Source organism: Schistocerca gregaria, chromosome 8 (assembly GCF_023897955.1).
Source record: "Schistocerca gregaria isolate iqSchGreg1 chromosome 8, iqSchGreg1.2, whole genome shotgun sequence".
NCBI classification, from domain to species: Eukaryota; Metazoa; Arthropoda; class Insecta; order Orthoptera; family Acrididae; genus Schistocerca; species Schistocerca gregaria.
In genome coordinates this window covers 205,554,613-205,576,078 of record NC_064927.1, presented here as the reverse complement: position 1 = coordinate 205,576,078, position 21,466 = coordinate 205,554,613, and the positions used below count along the sequence as shown (strand labels likewise).

General features: G+C 39.8%; 1 protein-coding gene across 1 annotated transcript in view; it reads right to left on the bottom strand.

Annotated features, from left to right (window-relative positions):
• Window positions 1–15,936: 15,936 nt before the first annotated feature.
• The window catches only part of LOC126283992 (phosphatidate cytidylyltransferase, photoreceptor-specific), a 93,874-nt gene continuing 88,344 nt past the window's right edge, over window positions 15,937–21,466 (bottom strand). Inside the window, exons 9-10 of the mRNA XM_049982529.1 lie at window positions 19,804–19,938; window positions 15,937–19,701 (exon numbers count right to left, since the gene is read on the bottom strand). Of these exons, the coding sequence (XP_049838486.1) occupies window positions 19,612–19,701; window positions 19,804–19,938 (225 nt within the window). The 3' untranslated portion in view covers window positions 15,937–19,611. The remainder of the gene's footprint in view (window positions 19,702–19,803; window positions 19,939–21,466) is intronic.

The window sequence follows — 21,466 nt, the reverse complement described above, 5'->3', positions numbered from 1 at the left end:
GTATGGAGAGCTGCATCAAACCGGTCTCTGGACTGAAGATTACAACAACAACAGTTATTGGGATATGATGCGTGCATTGGACTTCGCGAAGTACTCTGTCCATTCTTCCTTTGCCTCATAAAACTCAAAATGGCAGCATATACGCAGATGGTTCATGAGGTGGCACTGCCGTTGCATTCGGCATCTTGTGTAACATCAGCTGCGCCATCATGAAGTGATTCATCACTTTAAGCCATTGTGCCATTTGTTGACTCTGGGATTGAGTAAACAGAGTTAGATCAGCTGCAGGCGGTGCAGTAGGCGACTGCAGTTGAGTAGCCATTGTCAATTAACCAATGCACAAATACAAACAGCAAAAAGCAAAAATAACACAGTGAGAAAAATGTGGAGTGCAAAAGCGGCAACCTTCAAATGTAGAACTTACACATGTACCAGTACTCTTCGCTAGGTATGCTGTGTACGACTTTGTACACGGTGGTGAGGAGAGGTGGGCTACAGATCCGTGTGGCAACTGTGATACAGGGAAAGCTGGACGGGAGCATAAACAATCAGTGAACAAGTGAATATAGTAGCCAGAGGATTTACTTAACTTGTATTTCTCCAATCATACAAAGATTCATTACAAATAATGCAGCAAGAAATGAATTCCAACTCTCAACAGCAACAGGAATGAGATTCTTTGAACTAAAGCATGAATGAGGGTGTCAGAGCCGCTACTAGGTAGTGTGTGTGTAACGCTCATGGTACGGAGCCACTGGAGGTGTGGCTAAGTGGGCATGCTCCATTGTGCCCGCTGGATCCTGCCCAACCGCTATCGGTGTCTGACATAAACTTGCAATTCCACTGCCGACTTTTACACTGGTAGTGTGGTACTAATACATGGTATCACAGAATTTTTTTCTTGGAATTGGCTGTAAAGCCCTTTGTACTGATATACAAGCATAAAATTTCCAGTCTAGTGACATATTAAATGGTAATCACCATCAACTAGGTCTCCTTATCATGGAACTTTTACAACGTCACTTGTTCTGTTTGAAGTAGTATGCATCTTTCACCTCTGAACCAGCTAGCACATATAACGATGCTATAACAAGTAGCTGGAAGCTTACTGTAATTAATGTTTCATTATCAGCTGCTACAAACTTATATTGCATGTGTACAGCTAAAACTAATGAAGCAAAAAAGGATAAAAGCAGCAAGCGACCATAATGTTTAAATAAATATGGCACAGTGGTTAGCACCTTGGACTCAGAATTGGGAGGACGATGGTTCATATCCAAGTCATTCCACTCGGATTTAGGTTTTCCATGATTTCCCTAAATTGCTTGAAGCAAATACTGGTATGGTTACTTTGAAAGAGCACAGCAAATTTCCTTCCACATTCTTGACACAGTCCAAGCCTGTGACCTGCCTTTAATGACCTCAATGTCAACTGGACACTAAAACCTAATCTTCCTTGTTTCCTTCAAATCAGTATGTAAACGACATGTCATAGTTAATATACACTCATGGAAATGGAAAAAAGAACACATTGACACCAGTGTGTCAGACCCACCATACTTGCTCCGGACACTGCGTGAGGGCTGTACAAGCAATGATCACACGCACGGCACAGCGGACACACCAGGAACCGCAGTGTTGGCCGTCGAATGGCGCTAGCTGCGCAGCATTTGTGCACCGCCGCCGTCAGTGTCAGCCAGTTTTCCGTGGCATACGGAGCTCCATCGCAGTCTTTAACACTGGTAGCATGCCGCGACAGTGTGGACGTGAACCGTATGTGCAGTTGACGGACTTTGAGCGAGGGCGTATAGTGGGCATGCGGGAGGCCGGGTGGACGTACCGCCGAATTGCTCAACACGTGGGGCGTGAGGTCTCCACAGTACATCGATGTTGTCGCCAGTGGTCGGCGGAAAGTGCACGTGCCCGTCGACCTGGGACCGGACCGCAGTGACGCACGGATGCACGCCAAGACCGTAGGATCCTACGCAGTGCCGTAGGGGACCACACCGCCACTTCCCAGCAAATTAGGGACACTGTTGCTCCTGGGGTATCGGCGAGGACCATTCGCAACCGTCTCCATGAAGCTGGGCTACGGTCCCGCACACCGTTAGGCCGTCTTCCGCTCACGCCCCAACATCGTGCAGCCCGCCTCCAGTGGTGTCGCGACCAGGGGTGAATGGAGGGACGAATGGAGACGTGTCGTCTTCAGCGATGAGAGTCGCTTCTGCCTTGGTGCCAATGATGGACGTATGCGTGTTTGGCGCCGTGCAGGTGAGCGCCACAATCAGGACTGCATACGACCGAGGCACACAGGGCCAACACCCGGCATCATGGTGTGGGGAGCGATCTCCTACACTGGCCGTACACCTCTGGTGATTGTCGAGGGGACACTGAATAGTGCACGGTACATCCAAACCGTCATCGAACCCATCGTTCTACCATTCCTAGACCGGCAAGGCAACTTGCTGTTCCAACAGGACAATGCACGTCCGCATGTATCCCGTGCCACCCAACGTGCTCTAGAAGGTGTAAGTCAACTATCCTGGCCAGCAAGATCTCCGGATCTGTCCCCCATTGAGCATGTTTGGGACTGGATGAAGCGTCGTCTCAGGCGGTCTGCACGTCCAGCACGAACGCTGGTCCAACTGAGGCGCCAGGTGGAAATGGCATGGCAAGCCTTTCCACAGGACTACATCCAGTATCTCTACGATCGTCTCCATGGGAGAATAGCAGCCTGTATTGCTGCGAAAGGTGGATATACACTGTACTAGTGCCGACATTGTGCATGCTCTGTTGTCTGTGTCTATGTGCCTGTGGTTCTGTCAGTGTGATCATGTGATGTATCTGACCCCAGGAATGTGTCAATAAAGTTTCTCCTTCCTGGGACAATGAATTCACGGTGTTCTTATTTCAATTTCCAGGAGTGTATAATGTTGTATCTAAAACTTGCAACTAGTTGCAGCTTTTGAGTTCTCAAGAGAATACAATTTTGGTATAGCACACACAAAGTTCTTAAACCTTCAAAACTTGTTAGTGATGTTACTAAGTTGTAAAGATATTCTAAACCTGTTGTTTAGCAACAAAAGAATATCGCAAAACTTAATAAGTAACCAAAAATGACAAAGTATACATTTCCGATTTAATTTTTGCAAAAGGTCCATTGCGCAGTAATATAATAGTAGCAGCTGACCGTTAGCAAACCTTTAACAGGAAAATCAACCCTCATAGAACAAACTGTCAGTGTAAGAAACACAACATTGAAACACATTAGTGAGCAATTGAGGAAAGGCGATGCATTCCTCTAGTGTACTCCATCGCAATGCATGTCATGTCACGAGTCGGCATTTAAGCCCGGTGAGTGCTCTGTATCAGAATAAACTGCGACACTTGACAACATGGCGGTAAGTAGCACTCTATCTTTTCCTACATTGTTGATATTACTACATGGAGATTTTGCATGTAAGTCATCATTGCTTTCCACTCTCATTCGTTCCAGAGACAAAGCGGTTTCTTGTCAAAATTCAAGCACTATATGTAAGACTGTTCCATACAATAGCCATCATATGTCTATGTGAAACAAGATCACATCAGATGTGGGTCCAACCTCTTTGCCAACCCTTTGAGAGCTCCTGTGTTTGTTGCTCTTCCTGAGATATAGTTTACAGCAATTATTATCAGTGTGAATACATTTAAAAAATCAGGTGGACATGTTTTCACTGCCAAAACATAATGATGCATTATGCAGTGGCTGAACATTGCATTTGGAGCAAATTCTTTTACCATTGTGTGGCATCCAGAGTTAATGCACTACACTGAAGGTGCTCCATCTGCATACACATCAACCAGTTTCAATCACTGCATCTCATTTTCCATGATCAAGAAATGTCTTTGTAGTTGGTGGTGGTTAATAGGTTTGATATGGATGGCTTGTGAATGAGGTTCTGTTACCAACATTATACAATACTCTCATTACAGGTTTCTATGGAATAAATATTCTTTGCATTGCTACAGAAGATAAAGCCACACAACAGTACTGAAGTACTGAGTGTGAAAATTATGCTAACACTCCTGCCCTGTCAGTCAACACATTGAGAGGGGGGGGGGGGGGGGGAGAGAGACTTCTGAGTGTGTAGCAGACAGAACTGAGCTTTTTGATTATCTAACCCATGTTACAGTGTCACCTGGTTCATTGTCCATGTGGGTTCACCAGAACTTCACCACTGAGCATTATACTGTGCACGACATTGATAACTGTGTCTGGTACTTGTAGGCAATTTGACTTTATTTGGAAAATTACATAATATGAGTTTTTGGAAGATTAAGGGTTATGCTGTTGTCTGTCCCATTATTCTCCTGGCTATGGCTAGTATGGCTGTGTTTGGGCCCTTCACCAATATACTTGCAAAATAAGCAATATAGTATTTCAAAAGTCTTCAACTGTTCTAAGTAAATCATTTATGTAGACCAAGAACAGGAGGAGACTGGGTCATGTTGTTGTTTCTGGCAACATGATTTTATCAGACATGCTGTGAGCACAGTGTTGCTGGTTTCCACATTGCAAGCTCATAGTACAGTAGTCCTTTCGGGAATCCTCAGCAAAGGCATACAAGTGGAGACACACAGAGGAGAAAATCAGATTCTGTATAGTTCTGTGGCACACTCAGAAACCTCAAGGGAAATGGAGAAGAAAAATACTTACCCATAAAACCACATATTATTTGGGTTGACAGTTCCATTCAGCAGCATGATAAAATCAGCGATGATTGACATCTTAACAGTTTCATTTAAGACTTAGATTTCACGTATCCTCTCTCCTTAGTACCATTCGTGGCACTGTACCTCACTGGATTTGAAATTTGTGCAGTCCCTCTGCACAGCATACACACTTCTTCTATAACAATATTATGAAGAGGAAAGTTGCCACTCACCGTATAGTAGAGATGCTGAGTTGCAGGGAGGCACAACAAAAAGACTGTCACAAATAAAGATTTTTGCCAGTAAGGCCTTCGTCAAAAATAGACAACAGACACCCACACACACACACGCACACACACCCACACACACACACACACACACACACAAATTGCTTATTATTTTGACATGGCAGCCATATGTGTTCCAGGCCACATGCGTTTTTTCATATTTGTAAGCATCTACATTTTTTACAAAATTATTCAGTAGCGGATTGTCCTAAGCCTTTCAGATAAAATGCACTTAGTTCAACACACTCTGGGCTACAAATTAACATCGTTATCACTTAGCTGAATGTATTATTTAATATATTTTTAATAGTTCAAAGATATCAAGACACAAATTAAAAAAAACTCAATTTTTGAACAGTCGTTTTCCAAAGAAAGATTAATTTCTCAGCTTTAATATTTTTTCTGCTATTACACTGTATAGTATAGTTACTTTTTATAGATCATCAATGGTGAGCAGCTTACAGTTAAAAAAATACACTATTTAAAAAAATGTTTTTTTTACATTTTTTGGCCTGCAATATCTTTGTTGAGGGACCAGACAAAAACTGAAAATTTCACAGTTAATAGACCTTTATGATATCAAACTTCAGTATAAATTTCAACTTTGAGATTCAATTGGAAGTCATGGAAAAAAATTACAAACATGAGTCAAAAATATGTTTTTTTAACATCTAGGCTGGAATGTAACAATACCAGAGAAGGAAAATTGCTACTCACCATATAGCGGAGATGCTGAGCCATGATAGGCACAATAAAAAGATTCACACAATCATAGCTTTCGGCCATTAAGGCCTTTGTCAGCAGTAGACAGAAACAAACACGCACACACGCACACATGCGCACACACACACACACACACACACACACACACACACACACACACACACACACACACAGAGAGAGAGAGATTCATGCAAGCGCAACTTGTACACACATCTGCAGTCTCAGACAGCTGAAACTACACTGTGATCAACAGCACCAGTACATGATGGGAGTGGAGACTGGGTGGGGTTAAGGAGGAGTCTGGGGTGGGGAGGGGGAGGGATAGTATGGTGGGAGTGGTGGACAGTGAAATGTTGCAGTTTAGATGGAGGGTAGGAGAGAAGGTGAGGAGGGAGGAGGGGGTAAGTAGCGGAAAGGAGAGAAACACAAATAAAAATGAAAATAAAAGACATTAAAAGACCAGGTGTGGCGGTGAAATGACGGCTGTGTAACACTGGAATGGGAACAGGGAGGGGACTGGATGGGTGAGGACAGTGACTAATGAAGGTTGAGGCTAGGAGGGTTACGGGAATGCAGAATGTATTGCAGGGAAAGTTCCCACCTGTGCAATTCAGAAAAGCTCACGTTGGTGGGAAGGATCCATATGGCAAAGGCTATGAAGTAGTTATTGAGATGAGGGGTATCATGTTTGGCAGCATGTTCAGCTACGGGGTGGTCCACTTGTTTTTTGGCCACAGTTTGTTGGTGGCTGTTTATGTGGACAGATAGCTTGTTGGTTGTGATGCCTACATAGAATGCAGCACAGTGATTGCAGCTCAGCTTGTAGATCACATGACTGGTTTCCCAGGTAGCCCTGCCTTTGATGTGATAGGTAATGTTAGTGACCGGACTGGAGTAGGTGGTAGTAGGAGGATGTATGGGACAGGTCTTGCATCTAGGTTTATTACAGGGGTATGAGCTATGAGGTAAGGGACTGGGAGCAGGGGTTGTGTAAGGATGGACAAGTGTATTGTGTAGGTTTGGTGGACGGCAGAATTCCATGGTAGGAGGGGTGGGAAGGATAGTGGGTAGGACATTTCTCATTTCAGGGCACGACAATAGGTAGTCGAAACCCTGGCAGAGAATGTAATTCAGCTGCTCCAGTCCCAGATGGTACTAAGTAATGAGGGGAATGCTCCTCTGTGGCCGGACTGTGGGGCTTTGGGAGGTGGTGGGAGACTGGAAAGATAAGGCATGGGAGATTTGTTTTTGTACAAGGATGGGAGGATAATTATGGTCAGTGAAGGCTTCAGTGAAACGCTCTGTGTATTTATAGAGGGACTGCTCGTCACTGCAGATGCGACAACCACGGGTGGCTAGGCTATACGGAAGGGACTTCTTGGTATGAAACGGGTGGCAGCTGTCGAAGTGGAAGTATTGGTGGTGGTTAATAGGTTTGATATGGATGGAGGTTCTGATGTAGCCATCTCTGAGGCATAGGTCAACATCTAGGAAGATAGCTTGTTGGATTGAGTAGGACCAGGTGAAGCAAATGGGGAAGAAGTTGTTGAGGTTCTGGAGGAATGTGAATAATGTGTCCTCACCTTCAATCCAGATAGCAAAGATGTCATCAATGAATCTGAACCAGATGAAGGGTTTAGGATTCTGGATTTTTAGGAAGGATTCCTCTAGATGGCCCATGAATAGGCTAGCATAGGATGGTGTCATGTGGGTCCCCATAGCTGTATCACAGATTTGTTTGTAGGTAATGCCTTCAAAGGAGAAGTAATTGTGGGTGGGATATAGTTGGTCATGGAGACTAGGAAGGAGATCGTTGGTTTGGAATGCATAGGGAATCTGAAAAGGTGGTGTTCAATAGCAGTAAGGTCATGGACATTAGGAATGTTAGTGTACAGGGTGGTGTTGGACAGAGAAGTGTTGCAGTTTAGATGGAGGGTAGGAGAGAAGTGCGGAGGGGGGAGGGTGTAAGTAGCGGAAAGCAGGGAAAGGAGAGAAATATGGAGCCCTGCTCATCACTTTTGATGCCACATCTCTGGCATGTAGCATAAGATCAAGATAGAATATTTGAAAAGCAAGTCGAGTGACATCAGTTAATGATGAAGAGTGACATCAACTGATATAATTAGGAAAAAAGATTTCCCACTGGGATCAGCAACAGGAAGAAAAAGGTGAAAGCATGTTAAAAGCATATTAAGATGAACTGGACATTTGTGTAGGTCGTAAAACACCTTACTGCGGGGGGGGGGGGGGGGGGGGGGGGGAGGAGAACACCATGACATTCACTTACAAAATATCAATAAACAGATACCATGACACCTGAATTCAAGGAGTTCCACAAGCTGGCATGCAAAAAAGTAACTATTACTGAGCAAGAAAATTGAGTGACAGAAATCGATAGCTCATTGGAAATTAGTAGTAATAATGTATCCAGTCCAAAGGGCAGTTCTGTGAACCCAGTTTGCAACTGTTTCATAGTGTTGTGGCTAACAATGAGGTGACATGTATTAGTCACTACTCTGTTAATACAAAATGCCATAATGGAAGAGGTCATCATACAGACTAGCTAGTTCACTGTATTTAGACTTGATGAAAGAAGCATAAATGCAATGATTTTCATTATTCATTCAAGGGAATTTTGTCCCATTCATGGAATGTGATGCAAAAAATTGAATTTGTTGATGGCTTTATGCAGGATGATGCAGCACTTTGGGCAACAGGGGCTGCAGATACGTGTCCAACACACGAGGAATTTGAGAGGTCATTCCTTGCAAAATATTGGTCAAAGAGCGTGTTCGTGCAGGAACGTTCCACCAAGAAAATTTTCAACATTGAGTTATTTAACGAGTGCCTATGTAGCCTTAGGCAAAATTTTGAGAAGTACATTAACAAGAAGAAATATGTGGAAGAGCCTATAATGAATTGTGATGTGCTCCACATTCTAAAAGCTAAATTAACCATGCTGGTTCATAAAAAAAACTTACCTACAAAATCTTTGCAGGTAGTGGCCATTGACTACCTACGACCATAACTCGGAAGCAGAACGGATGTAAGGTTTGTTTATGCTTGTGAAGGACACACATTTTGCATTGCTCTTGCATCTTCATGTAATGCATCAGCATTGTCCAATATGTACATAATATTGTAATTCTGTCAGAGACAGCAAAGGATCTGGAAGAGCAGCTGAACGGAATGGATAGTGTCTTGAAAGGAGGATATAAGGTGAACATCAACAGAAGCATAACGAGGATAATGGAATGTAGTCACATTAAATCTGGTGATGCTGCAGGGATTAGATTAGGAAATGAGAGGCTTAAAGTAATAAATGAGTTTTGCTATTTAGGGAGCAAAATAACTGACGATGGTCAAAGTAGAGAGGATATAAAATGTAGACTGTCAATGGCAAGGAAAGAGTTTCTGAAGAAGAGAAATTTGTTAACATCGAGTTTAGATTTGATTGTCAGGAATTTGTTTCTGAAAGTATTTATATGGAGTGTAGCCATGTGTGGAAGTGAAACATGGACGATTAATAGTGTAGACAAGAAGAGAATAGAAGCTTTCGAAATGTGGTGCTACAGAAGAATGCTGAAGATTAGATGGGTAGATCACATAACTAATGAGGAGGTATTGAACAGAATTGGAGAGAAGAGAAATTTGTGGCACAACTTGACTAGGAGAAGGGATCGGTTGGTGGGGCATATTCTGAGGCATCAAGGGATCACCAATTTAGTATTGGAGGCAGCATGGAGGGTAAAAATCGTAGAGGGAGACCAAGAGATGAATACACTAAACAGATTCAGAAGGATGTAGGTTGCAGTAGGTACTGGGAGATGAAGAAGCTTGCACAGGATAGAGTAGCATGGAGAGCTGCATCAAACCAGTCTCAGGACTGAAGACCACAACGAAACAGCATCCAAACCAAGAGGTTTGGATGCCTCCATGTACATATTGGACAATAGTGATGTACAACATGAAGATGCAATGGAATTGCAAAATGTGTGTCCTTCCCAACTGAAAAATTACGTTCAGTCGCACAACAAAAATAACAGAAATTCAGAGAATTCTGGTAACAGCCGCCACTGTAGAGAGAGATGTAGATCAAATGGTCAATCTCATTCACATAACCATACCCACAGCAATACAAGCATTATGAGCAAAATGGCAGTTGAAATCATTACAACAGATGTGATCACAACCAACACTATTGTCCAGCAAATAGACAGTGGCAGAATAGACATGGTGACAGGCATGAGCAGCAGTCCAGAAGTTGTGATCCTGGAGTAAGCATAACCGGATTCAAAATAAGTCAATTAAGTAAGTGAGGCTGGAAGGTGCCCCCCTGGGGCAGTCTCATAGAACAGTAGAGCACGCAGCATTCCAGGAATTTCATTAGGTACAGCAATGGAGTAATCATGAATGTACAAGAGCACACCGAATGTGATAAATATGTGAATTACAAAGTGCAATCCACAGTTAAAAGCAGGCAAATGCGATATTTGCAATGATAACTAGGCAAATATGGTACCTACAATGATAATTCTTGCACAGGTGCACAGTTGACTGCTGTATGTGGCAGTTTGCTTAAACAAATTGTGAGCACCATGATGTACTGACACTCCATATGGGTGCATGCTAGGCTATGGGAGCAGTTAGCACCAAATCCAGACCAAGCTCTACTGCAGATCAAATAAGGAAAAATGGTGGTGTTATAGATGTCCATCGTTGTGGAATGTCTAACTACTGAATGCATCATAGGTATTGATTATCTAAGTGAGAGAAATGCAGTGATCAACCTCTCTGCTAGCAAACTATATGATATATAGTATACTGTGGTTCTGGTCAGAGGGATTTCAGCGAACTATAGGTTGTAATGACATCACCCTGGATTTGATTACTGATCCTGCCAAGGAGTTAAGATAAGATTCACTGGAAAGCTCACAGACCCTAGCCTGCAGCATTGTGATTACAGGTGTGCAAATTTACAGTGTATCATACAAATGTGAATGAATTGAATTGTATCCATGCTTCACACAGAACAGAATTAGAACAAGTATTGAAATTGTATGATACCATTTTTCAGGTAGTCCAAGTATTATCCATGGATAGTTGTGTCTCCTCACGAGACATACTGCCACACTTCCTACAGTGTTTCCCTGCGGCTAAACACCCAGTGGTTACAAAGGAGATCAGAAAAATGATAGACTGAGGAATAATCAAATATTCAAAGAGTCCTTGCTGCAGTCCATTAGTTGCTGTATCTAAACTAGTGGGTAGCAACACCTTGTGCTTGACACGAAGGTAATAAACAAAATACTAATTCTGGACAGATCTTGGCTGGAAAATCTGGAATAAAAAATTCAGTCTCTCTAAAGAGTGAAATGCCTGTCGAGTATTGATTTAAGAGAATGATATTGGCAGATCCCACTGGCCAGAAAATCATTTAAATGCATTATATTGATGAATAGAAGCCAATAGTTACAATATTGCCATGTTGGTTAAATGTAAGCTCTGATGTATTTGTCTCTGCCCTTGATACATGATTAGTACCTAAATTATTAGACAGAATCACTGTGCACTGTGGTCTTGCAGTAGCGTTCTCACTTCCCACGCATGGGGTCCCGGGTTCGATTCCCGGCGGGGTCAAGGATTTTCTCTGCCTCGTGATGGTTGGGTGGTGTTTGTTCTTCAAAATCATTTCATCATCATTGACTCGCAAGTCACCGAAGTGGCATCAACTAAAAAGGACTTGCAATATGGCAGCCGAACTTCCCAGCATGGGGCCTCCCAGCCAACAATGCCAAACGATCATTTCATTTCATTTTAGACAGAAACACTCTGTTTCATGACAACCTATTTATAGCTACCTCTCCTTGGGTACAGCAAACTGACATGCCTCTGAGCACAACATATCGACACACTACAAAAATAAAAATGTTTGAAGACACTGGAGTTACAGTACCTTTCTGGAAATCCATATTTGGATGCAATTTGCCATGTCGCCACACCACTGGGAACTGAACCTGATAACCACAAATTAAGTGCTGTAAGGAACTTTACTGTCCCCAGGTCTAAGAAACTGAACCAGTTGCTGAACAGTGAGGCTCTTTCAAAGTTACTCAAAGAACATGCACACTGTGGTTTTGGTCAAATGAATTTCAGCAAGCTTTTGACAAAATCAAACAAGTACTTTGCAGTGAAGAGTTACTGTACCATCCAGAAATGAATCAATATTTTTTTCCTATCAACACATGCATCAAATATTGGTCTGGGAATTTGTGTGTTCATATTTCAGATACATTCAATCAATGTTAAACCAACCATACGTACTCTAGTTTTTGCAAGCAGAATTCTCATAAGTTGTGACTACTACAGAACAGAAGCCTTAGATGAAGTATCAGCTTTCAAAAGATTTTGTTGCTGTCTACATGGCCACTGTACAAATTTGTACTATGATCACAAAGCACTTAGCTTCTTGCAAATTACTGCATTTGAGATGAGTAAGATTATTGCTAGTGTTGCAGGAACAAAGTTTTAAAGACTCAACACACAAAGGGCCCAGATAATGTCATAGCAGATGCTCTGTTTAGGCTGCTTGAAGGATTAGAGCCCTTATCATTCATTAATGATCAGGAGTGTGATATCAATGTGAAGCTTATGACAGATGAAACAAATAGGAGGCACATATGCAAGGTACTGATATAAACTGTTAGAAATGAAACAGCAATTCGAGAGTTTGGCTCGCCTGCAAAGCTAAAATCACATTGTAAGATGCAGAATGGGGTGGTACTCTACAGAAGACAACTTTGATTCTGATGCCTGACTGTATACCCATACAGGCAGCAAACAAGCTCATATGCTATACTCATCATGCTTGGGGCCATTTTGGAGTGGTTAAAACAGGTGAATATTGTTATTTTAATAGCTCACGACTCAAGGTGCATAGAGTACTGAAATCTTGTCTGCTTTTTCGGAAGATAAAACCTTCAGGTTAGTGTAGGGAGGGTGAGTTCAATCTATTCTACCAACAAAATGTTTGCAGGTAGTGGCCATTGACTACCTAAGACCATTACTCACAAACAGAATTTGGTAAGAAAATGGCACTCTTGAATACATTACTTTCTCGACAATTTTTGAAAATGCTGTGATCATGGATACTGGCTGGTAATTATTGACACCTGTGGTGTCCCCTTTTTTTATAGAGAGGCTTGACAATGGCTTATTTTAACCTGTCTGGGAAAATACCTTAAGTTAGTGATGCATTATTGATTTGACTCAGAACATCAGCTGTAATTGCTTCACATTGTTTTAATATCTAGTTAGAGATGTCATCTACTCCAACAGAACATTTATTTGTCAAAGACTTAACAATTTTCCTTATTCACAAGAGGTTGTTAGATGAAAATTAATCTTACTACGTTTTCTCAAAACTGATTTCCATGTACTGCATGGCTTTTCTTTCGAACTATTCTCATCATTTTCTTTTTTTACCTACACTTAAGGAATGGTTGTTAAATACATTAGCTACCTGTGTACTGTTGGTTAAGATGGTCTCGTTCTCTTACTATCTACCCGAGTGGTTACTTTTCCTGTCTCTCTTCCAACAACATTTCATGCTGATTTCATTTTATTGCCCGAGTTATTAATTTCATCTCTAATACGCATATTTTTTTTTTATTTTCTGACAGCTTTTCTCGGTATGTTACAATAATTTTTATAGTGTAAAATTACTTCTGGGTCTTTACTAATTCTTGCTGCCTCATACAATTTTCTATTCCTTTCTGCAGACACTTTAATACCTGTCGTAATCCAAGGTTTCTTTGAAAACTGTTTGGTGTTACATTCAGTAATTTTTTGGGGCAACAAGGTTCAAAAAGGGATTTTAATTTATCAAGAAATATGTTGCATTTATCACTGGCTTTTGGCTCATTATATACAGCTCCCCAATTAACATTTCTTAAACTTTCTCTGTAGCGCTCTATAGATACCAGGTTGACCAGCCTTACACTTTTACTTAATGGTTTCTGAACTGTACACCCTGCTAAGCTTTGGAAGTTAATCAGTTGTGCATCATGCTCTGATAATCCATTTAACACAGGGAAAGCATGTGTCAGTTTTACATCCTTTTGCTGCACAAATACATTATCTATTAGTGCTACTGTCCTGAGCTATACGTGTAGGAAAATTGACCACCGATTCTAAGTTATATGTTATTAATAACACTTCTAGTTCACTTTTCCTATCAGAATTGCTTAGAAAGTTTACACTGAAATCACCACTGATTAGTAACTTCCTCTTTTTGTCTGAGAGACAGCATAATAGGGAGTAAAACTGTTTTATGTATAGCTCCCAATCTCCTAATGAGGACCTATACACTGTTGCTAATACCAACACTACATTATCTAGTTGTAGTTCACATGCACAAACTTCAAAGTGCTGATCAACACAAAATTTGCTTACTTCTACTGTTTTGTACTCATACCTTTATTTTGTGTAAGATGCTAAATAGTACCCATTTATATTGACACTTTCCAACCCCACAGTTACATGGTGTTCAGACAAAGTATATCAATCTCATGCTTATTTTTGGGATCATCTAAACACACTAACAGCTCATCTACTTTATTTTTTATTCCCATGATGTTTTGATGAAGTAAATTGATACTACCCTTAGCTTTATCCCTATTTGCTGTACATGAAGCTTATTTTATTCTATTTTTCTTGATTTCTGTCTGTCTGGACTTTGGCTTTAACCTAAAAAACCTGTCTGCCTGGTCCCATTAACAGTACGGATCATCCCTTGTGTGACTGTGGCCCCACCTTACAGTACCTGCTAATAGAGAAGCTAACTTACCCTTCCCCTTCCTATTTAGGTGCAGGCCATGTGTAGCATATCCCCACCTACCAATAGCATCAACTGTAACACCAATCATGTGAGATTTTACCAGTGTCTGGAGCATACTGTTCAGCTCAGTGTTAACATGCCTTAGAGCAGCGTTTACCCAGGGCCGATCATGTTGCTGAAAGACCTCCACAAACCCCACATTTGTGTGCCCAGTTTCTGCTCCTATTTTGTCCAGGTCACTCCTAATACTACATCTTGGATTCATAGCCATGCTGTTTCCTGCTCCCAACTATAATTACCTGATCTTCCTTCTCAAAGTCCTTGCACAGCTGACCTAAGTTTTCTGTCACCTGGCTAAGGCTAGCACTTGGTTTCATGACTTGCTACCTAGAAGCAGAATTCTTCTTTTCCTATTTTGATTTGATCCTGACCTGTCTTTTTTCTTTAAGCCACTATTCTGCTTCAGCCTACATTCAGCTACACATGGATGAAGCCCTTCCTCTACTACTTCAGATAGCAAGCCAAACCGATTTATTAACAGAATTTCTGAAGTTTTCTCAACAGTTTCCCTTTTTTACTCTTTGCTTGCTACCTTCTCCCAGCACCCCATCCCCCCCCCCCCCCCCCCTCCCTCCTACATAATTCCAAATATGCATTTTCTAATTCAGCCTTAAGGGCAACAAATCTTTGCCTCCTGTCCTTTCTACACAACCTACATTGCCATGGAGGAGCCTCATGATCTACCCATATTTCCTCGCTGCTACATTTGCCCCAATGGAACCATAACCTACAGTCTTCACAGAACACCCCTTCCTTCAGATTTCTATGGTAACCACCACATTTGTCACATATGGTTTGATAGAAAAATTTACACAAAAGCAGAGAATAGCTTGGCACAAGACCACTGATGTTTCATAGCCTGTACTAACACTTAACTAAATGCTAATGCAAATAAACTTTAAAACTTACTTTTGAAAGTTCTAATTAACTACCTAAACTCAGTATGACAGACACAAATTAATGTAACTTTGAACTGCTATGTCTAGCCAAAAAAATAAACATCTTACTTGCCTGAAATTTATGCCTAAAATGTAAACAAAGCTAATGTCTATTGGCCTTTACGAAATACTTTCTTTTCAATCTGAATATGCTCAGAAAAGTTAAACCTTCATTAGAGAGACCAGCAAAGAAGTAAATGCACTAGTCTTAAATGTAATATTAACTAAATTAGCTCTTATTTCGATATTAATCACTTAACTTAGTGAGAGCTTCGTGGACGTGCATATGCCAGAGATATTAGCACAGTAGCAGACCTGCAGGAGTGTGCAGGGACATGGCAGGGACAGAATTGTTGTTATTCCATCCTGGATGTTCTATCAAATAATGCATATATGATTTGTTGGAATGCTTTATTAAAATAACACAGAAATAGAAATTAAACAAAATGGAGATAAAACATTTGAATTAACAACAGGAGATACAGGTACATTACTAACATTTGATATAAATGCCTATACATATAACAACAAACATTATTCATCAGCTTAAACACCAGTTACAGAACATGTAAAAATTATGTGTACTACCAAGTAAAGACATCTCCTCTCTAATATATCATCATAATATATGCATTATTACGAACAAATTGCTATGTAGAAGAGATGTGTGAATGCCATCTACCTTGCCCTTTTTTTATGGACCATAATCTGAATCATATAAAATTGACTTTATTCTAAAACACATTTCACTTACTACCGAAGATGGATTCACACAACACTGCCACATTCAGAGTCAATTTGGTAGTAATGGTCCCTACAGATCTAAAAACTAAATGCACGCATCACATATAATAAGACATCATCTTTGGAATAATACTTGTAGATGTCATGCATTTCATTCTATACTAACAAAAAACACTGACTAGATATTCTTTGTTTAATAATAAAAATTAAGGAGTAATAATTGGATCACACAATAGCACATCGACTTATACAGACATTGAGACAAATGTAGGTAACATTTATGGGCACACATGACTGTTATGAACGATTGCTACTTCCAAGTTCACAAACTGGAATAAGGGTTTGGGTAGACTTGTACACAGACACTTCTACAGGAACAGAACATCAAAACAGCCAGCAGAAAGATTATAGATTATTTAAAACCGACTGACAGTTTTTCTCTACTTGAATAAACTTAAACTCAAAAGATTCACAGCCCCCCCCCCCCCCCAATTCCCTTCCTTCCATTCTGGACTTTTGATGTCAATCCTTCTTCCAGTCAATTGCAATATTGCATTTATTAATGTAATACATAATATTAATATTAGCAAACCCAAATGCACAAAACATTTAAACATTCATTTTATGGGGAACATTAAATTATTGCACTTTGTGTAAAAATTTCAAATTTAATAAAAGAACATTAAACATGGATTCATTACTTCCTTCAGTCTTTACGTCCACGAGAAATGCATTTTCAAATGAAGTAGTTGTACTTGGCCTAAAAATACAGTGATCTCCTGGTGCATAAATATAAAATCAGTAGATGAGACACTTTACTGCACTGTATTTGAATTTTTCACCTGCGGTGAATATATTTCTAAGTAGTAATTACCTTTACTCTGATTTAATAATTTTCATTCTATTGAGTAATAAAATGCTGAGACAGTTATAATCAGCAATGTCTAGGACAAAATGCTCAAATCGCATTTGCATACTGCACTAAAGCACGCAGGTATAATTAATTTTTAAGTATCTGTCAATATGAAAAAGTAAAACTCTTTATCTCCCTTCAATTATTTACACTGATCTCAAATTAAGAAAACAGGATCAAAAGAGGCAAGGCTCCAACGAAGTTATTTTATAAAGTTAGAAATACTGATAAAAAATCAGCTTAGGAATGTCATCCATATGTAACAATAAAGTAAGTACCAATTCACGATTACATTTCCAGATCATCATTCAAATACTCTAGTATTCTTAGAGAGCTAAGAGCTTGAATTAAATTTGGAATTAATCAGTTATGTTTCCAAAGGCAAATACTGTTTCTACATTTTTACTTTGTTGTACAATAAAATCAAAGAATCTGTGGCACATATTAGTGTGCACATATACAAATCTTAGAGGAATCATATTGTTTCCAAATAATTTTTTTTTAATGTTGTCATACCAAAGAAAAAATTATAAATTACAGATAAAATTTCTCAAATCAATCTCCTACATCCAAATGCTTCAGCTAATAGAAGATTAGTCAATCTTTATCAATGAAGAAAAATAAAAAAACTCTGTAGGTATTAGGCATTCCACGGCTTACAAAAGTAATATAAAGCAGCTGCTCACTTGTTATCAAAGACAATTTATACTAAGACATGTAAGAAAAGGAGGCAGGGATAGTTATAAGGATAGATGGTAGCACTACGAGGAATACAGTACAGCTCAAAAATTTTAAACAAAAGTTATTTTTTCAAGAGTTACAGAGAAGTGATAGGAATGAATAATATGCAGAAATTGACAGGGATAGAGATGTGGGAGACATTGTTACTCTGGAGGAATGGTCATGTCAGACAAATTTTTGTGCCAAAAATTTCAATTGTGTATCTAGACAGTTACTCTATGTCTCTTCTATTATAATCTGCATGCATATGGACTAGGTTTTTTTTTACTGAGTTCTTATAGTCTGTAACTTTCTTTTTATAATTTTATATTATGATTTTAGAATTTTAATCATCTTTTGTCAACTGATAATCACTTCTTTTTCAAATAAGTATATTATTATTAAAACAACTTTTCAGCCATGTAAAAAATATGTAAACCTAAAACGCAAGGTTGCACTAAGTCCAATTACTTGTAGTCAGGAATCAAACAGAAATAAAACAATCAATAATATAACTTAATTAACACTATTCCGCATGCAAAATATACATTTGTCACAGATTTCAACATGGTCTTATTCACACAGTTTCAACTGGGCATGGATTGGCTTTCACAATTTATTAGTATCAATAAAACATAAAGACAAAGCTTTTCTTGTGTAGCAGCTCTTGTGGGATGGACCAGAATATTAAATTGAAGGATAACCTTCCTGTGACTCACTAACAGTTAACTAGTTAACTTTGTTGAACTGTGAAAGTCATCCACTCACAACCAATCATACAATTACAACAACAAGTAGAGATCAAAATTTTCCATGAAATATTTATGCTCTTACAAGCTTTAACATAACAGAAAAAAAGATTATGGTAAACATATGTTAAATTCCATGACACCTGTAGTGTCTCAAACCATTGTTACAATGAGAAGCGCACAACCTGACAAATATTTTATGTTTTATACTACGCAGAATATACTAACATCTGAAATTATGTAGGAAAGTAATTTATTATTAATGAAAAGAAAAACTTTCATATAAATTTCTTGTTTTGTATTCTCTGTCTCTCCCTCTCTCTCTTTCTCCTCATACTGAACCTGCAAGCTACTCCTTAGGAGATATACTTAGGGAGACAGGAAGAGGGGGCACAGATGAGGAGGGGCAGGCATCTGATGCATGTCACACAACAAGCAGCAAATATAAAACAAATACATTAAGGACAAAGTGAAAATTTCAAATACAAAGAAACAAACAAAACATTGTTATGCATAGGTAACTTCATTATGCAAGCAAAGAGATTTCTGGTTATAGTTCCTATAAAATACTAAAGAAGATTGCATAAAAAAGCAGATCTTAATTCACAGTAGCTGTGTACTTGATGGTTTGTGCATATAGATAAAGATGTGGATGATGACATAGTTCAGAGTTTGGTACCTAACATGAAGAGTTAGCTACATGGCCTGGAACACAATGAATTGATGTATGTATAGTTTGGTATCTGCCATGAGAACTGCTGTCACAGCTGTGAAGAACATTATGTGCACTGGGAGAGATGAAGATGGGTGCCCTGCTACACTTTTAGAGTCATTGCACTTTTTTGGGGGAAATAATTGGAGAAAATGGAAGGCGGGAGAAATTAAGTGGCTTATTAGTTAGGATACTTCATCATACATCTTTATATGACTCCGCTGTGAGATGTTACTGCAAATTAAGGATTCCACGGTTTTCCAGGGTTTCTTTAAGTGTATAGAACAGTTGCAGTTGCTGCTCTGGTTTCAGGTTGTAAACCTGAAAAAAATGAAATGGTACAAAATAAAGAATTATATATCAAGAAAGTTCCACTCTATATGAACTACAAAACTGTAAATGAAAGAATACAATGTGACTTACCTGCTGTAATAATTTTTGAGGAGAAGCAGTATGAATGAAACTTGAAATGTAAACATTCACAAATGTTGCCATCAGGAACTGACAGTCAAAGCGGTCCATAATTCCTCCATGTCCAGGTATTATGTCACCAAAGTCCTATTTGCCAAGAGAAAGAGAGATGATTTCTTAAAATAACTTTGATATTCAGGGAAATTTTAGGTGTCTAGTTACTAGTGAGCAGTTCGGAACTCTTACGTTTAGTTGAATGTACATTCATAATACACATTATGATGTGGCCTCTGCCACTTATATATTACACAGTGCTGTCCAAAACTCTTTTGCATCAGGTTTCACAGCCAAGTAACATTGCTCAGTCACACTTGGACAACACATAGAAAGAATTGCCAAATTAGTATAGAAGGTAACTGAAAGAAACATGCAAACAGAAATGACCATTATATTTCAAGACAATAATGTGACTTATTATGCTCCCCCGAATATTAAAAAAATTGAAACATGTCTCTTAATAGGGTGGGTGATCACAATGGATGGCAATGTTGGCAAGGAGTTCTTGTGACAGGGCATCCCATTCTCCACCAATGCAGCTGACAACTGCTGGATGGTTATTGGTGGATATACACATGCTGCAATGTGTCTCCCCATTGCACCCCACATGTGTCTGCTGAGATTTAAGTTGTGGGAATGGGCAGGTCAGTCCATTTTGTGAATTTCCTTTCATTTCAAGGGCTCCTACACCCAGCACTGTTTGATGTGGTCATGCATTGTGATCCATGAAAACGAAGACAGGGCCAAATGCACTCCACAAGACACACTGAGGAGGACTACAGCATCACAATAATTTTTCCAGTGAGCATACCCACATCACTATGCCTTCCCACACCGTAAAACCTGGACATCCAAAACAACCATGTTCAACAAATCTCTGGGACCATACTCTCATATGGTGAGAGGTAGGAACATTGTCAAACATGACTTTTGGTGGTCTAGGTGTTACAGTGTGGGGAGGAATAATGTTGAATGGCTGTATTGACCTCCAAATCTTTGAACACAGTGCACTTGCTAGTCAGTGTTATTGTGACACTGTACTTCTTTCCCACATGCATCTTTTCAGTAATGCATTCTGCACCGACTTCATTTTTATGGAAGACAATCCATGACCATGTCAAAGAGTGCAGGTGGATGGGCTCTTGGAAAGACATGATATTCAGCGAATGGACTGTCCTGCCTATTCTTACAGACTTAAATCCCACTGAGCATGTGTGGGATGTGATGGGGAGACGTACTGCAGCAGTCCACATGCACCAACAACCATCCAACAGTTGTCAATTGTGCCAGTGGAGACTGGAACACACTACCACAAGAACTTTTTACCAACATTGTGGGCAGTGTGGGAGCATGTTGCAGCGCATGCACTGATCCATGGCTATCACACACCTTATTAAGAACTATGTCCCGACCATCATAAATCACAGCAACTTCAGTGTGATTACTGTCTTTGAATAAAAGTGTCATTTCTGTTTATGTCCTTAGATAGTCCTTCCAGTTCCCTAATGTACTATACTGTAGCAGTTCTTTCTACATATGGTCCAAGTTTCATTGAGCTGGTACTTGCCAGTGACGTATCACGTGAAAGTTACTCCTGTACTTAAGTTTTGCACACCTG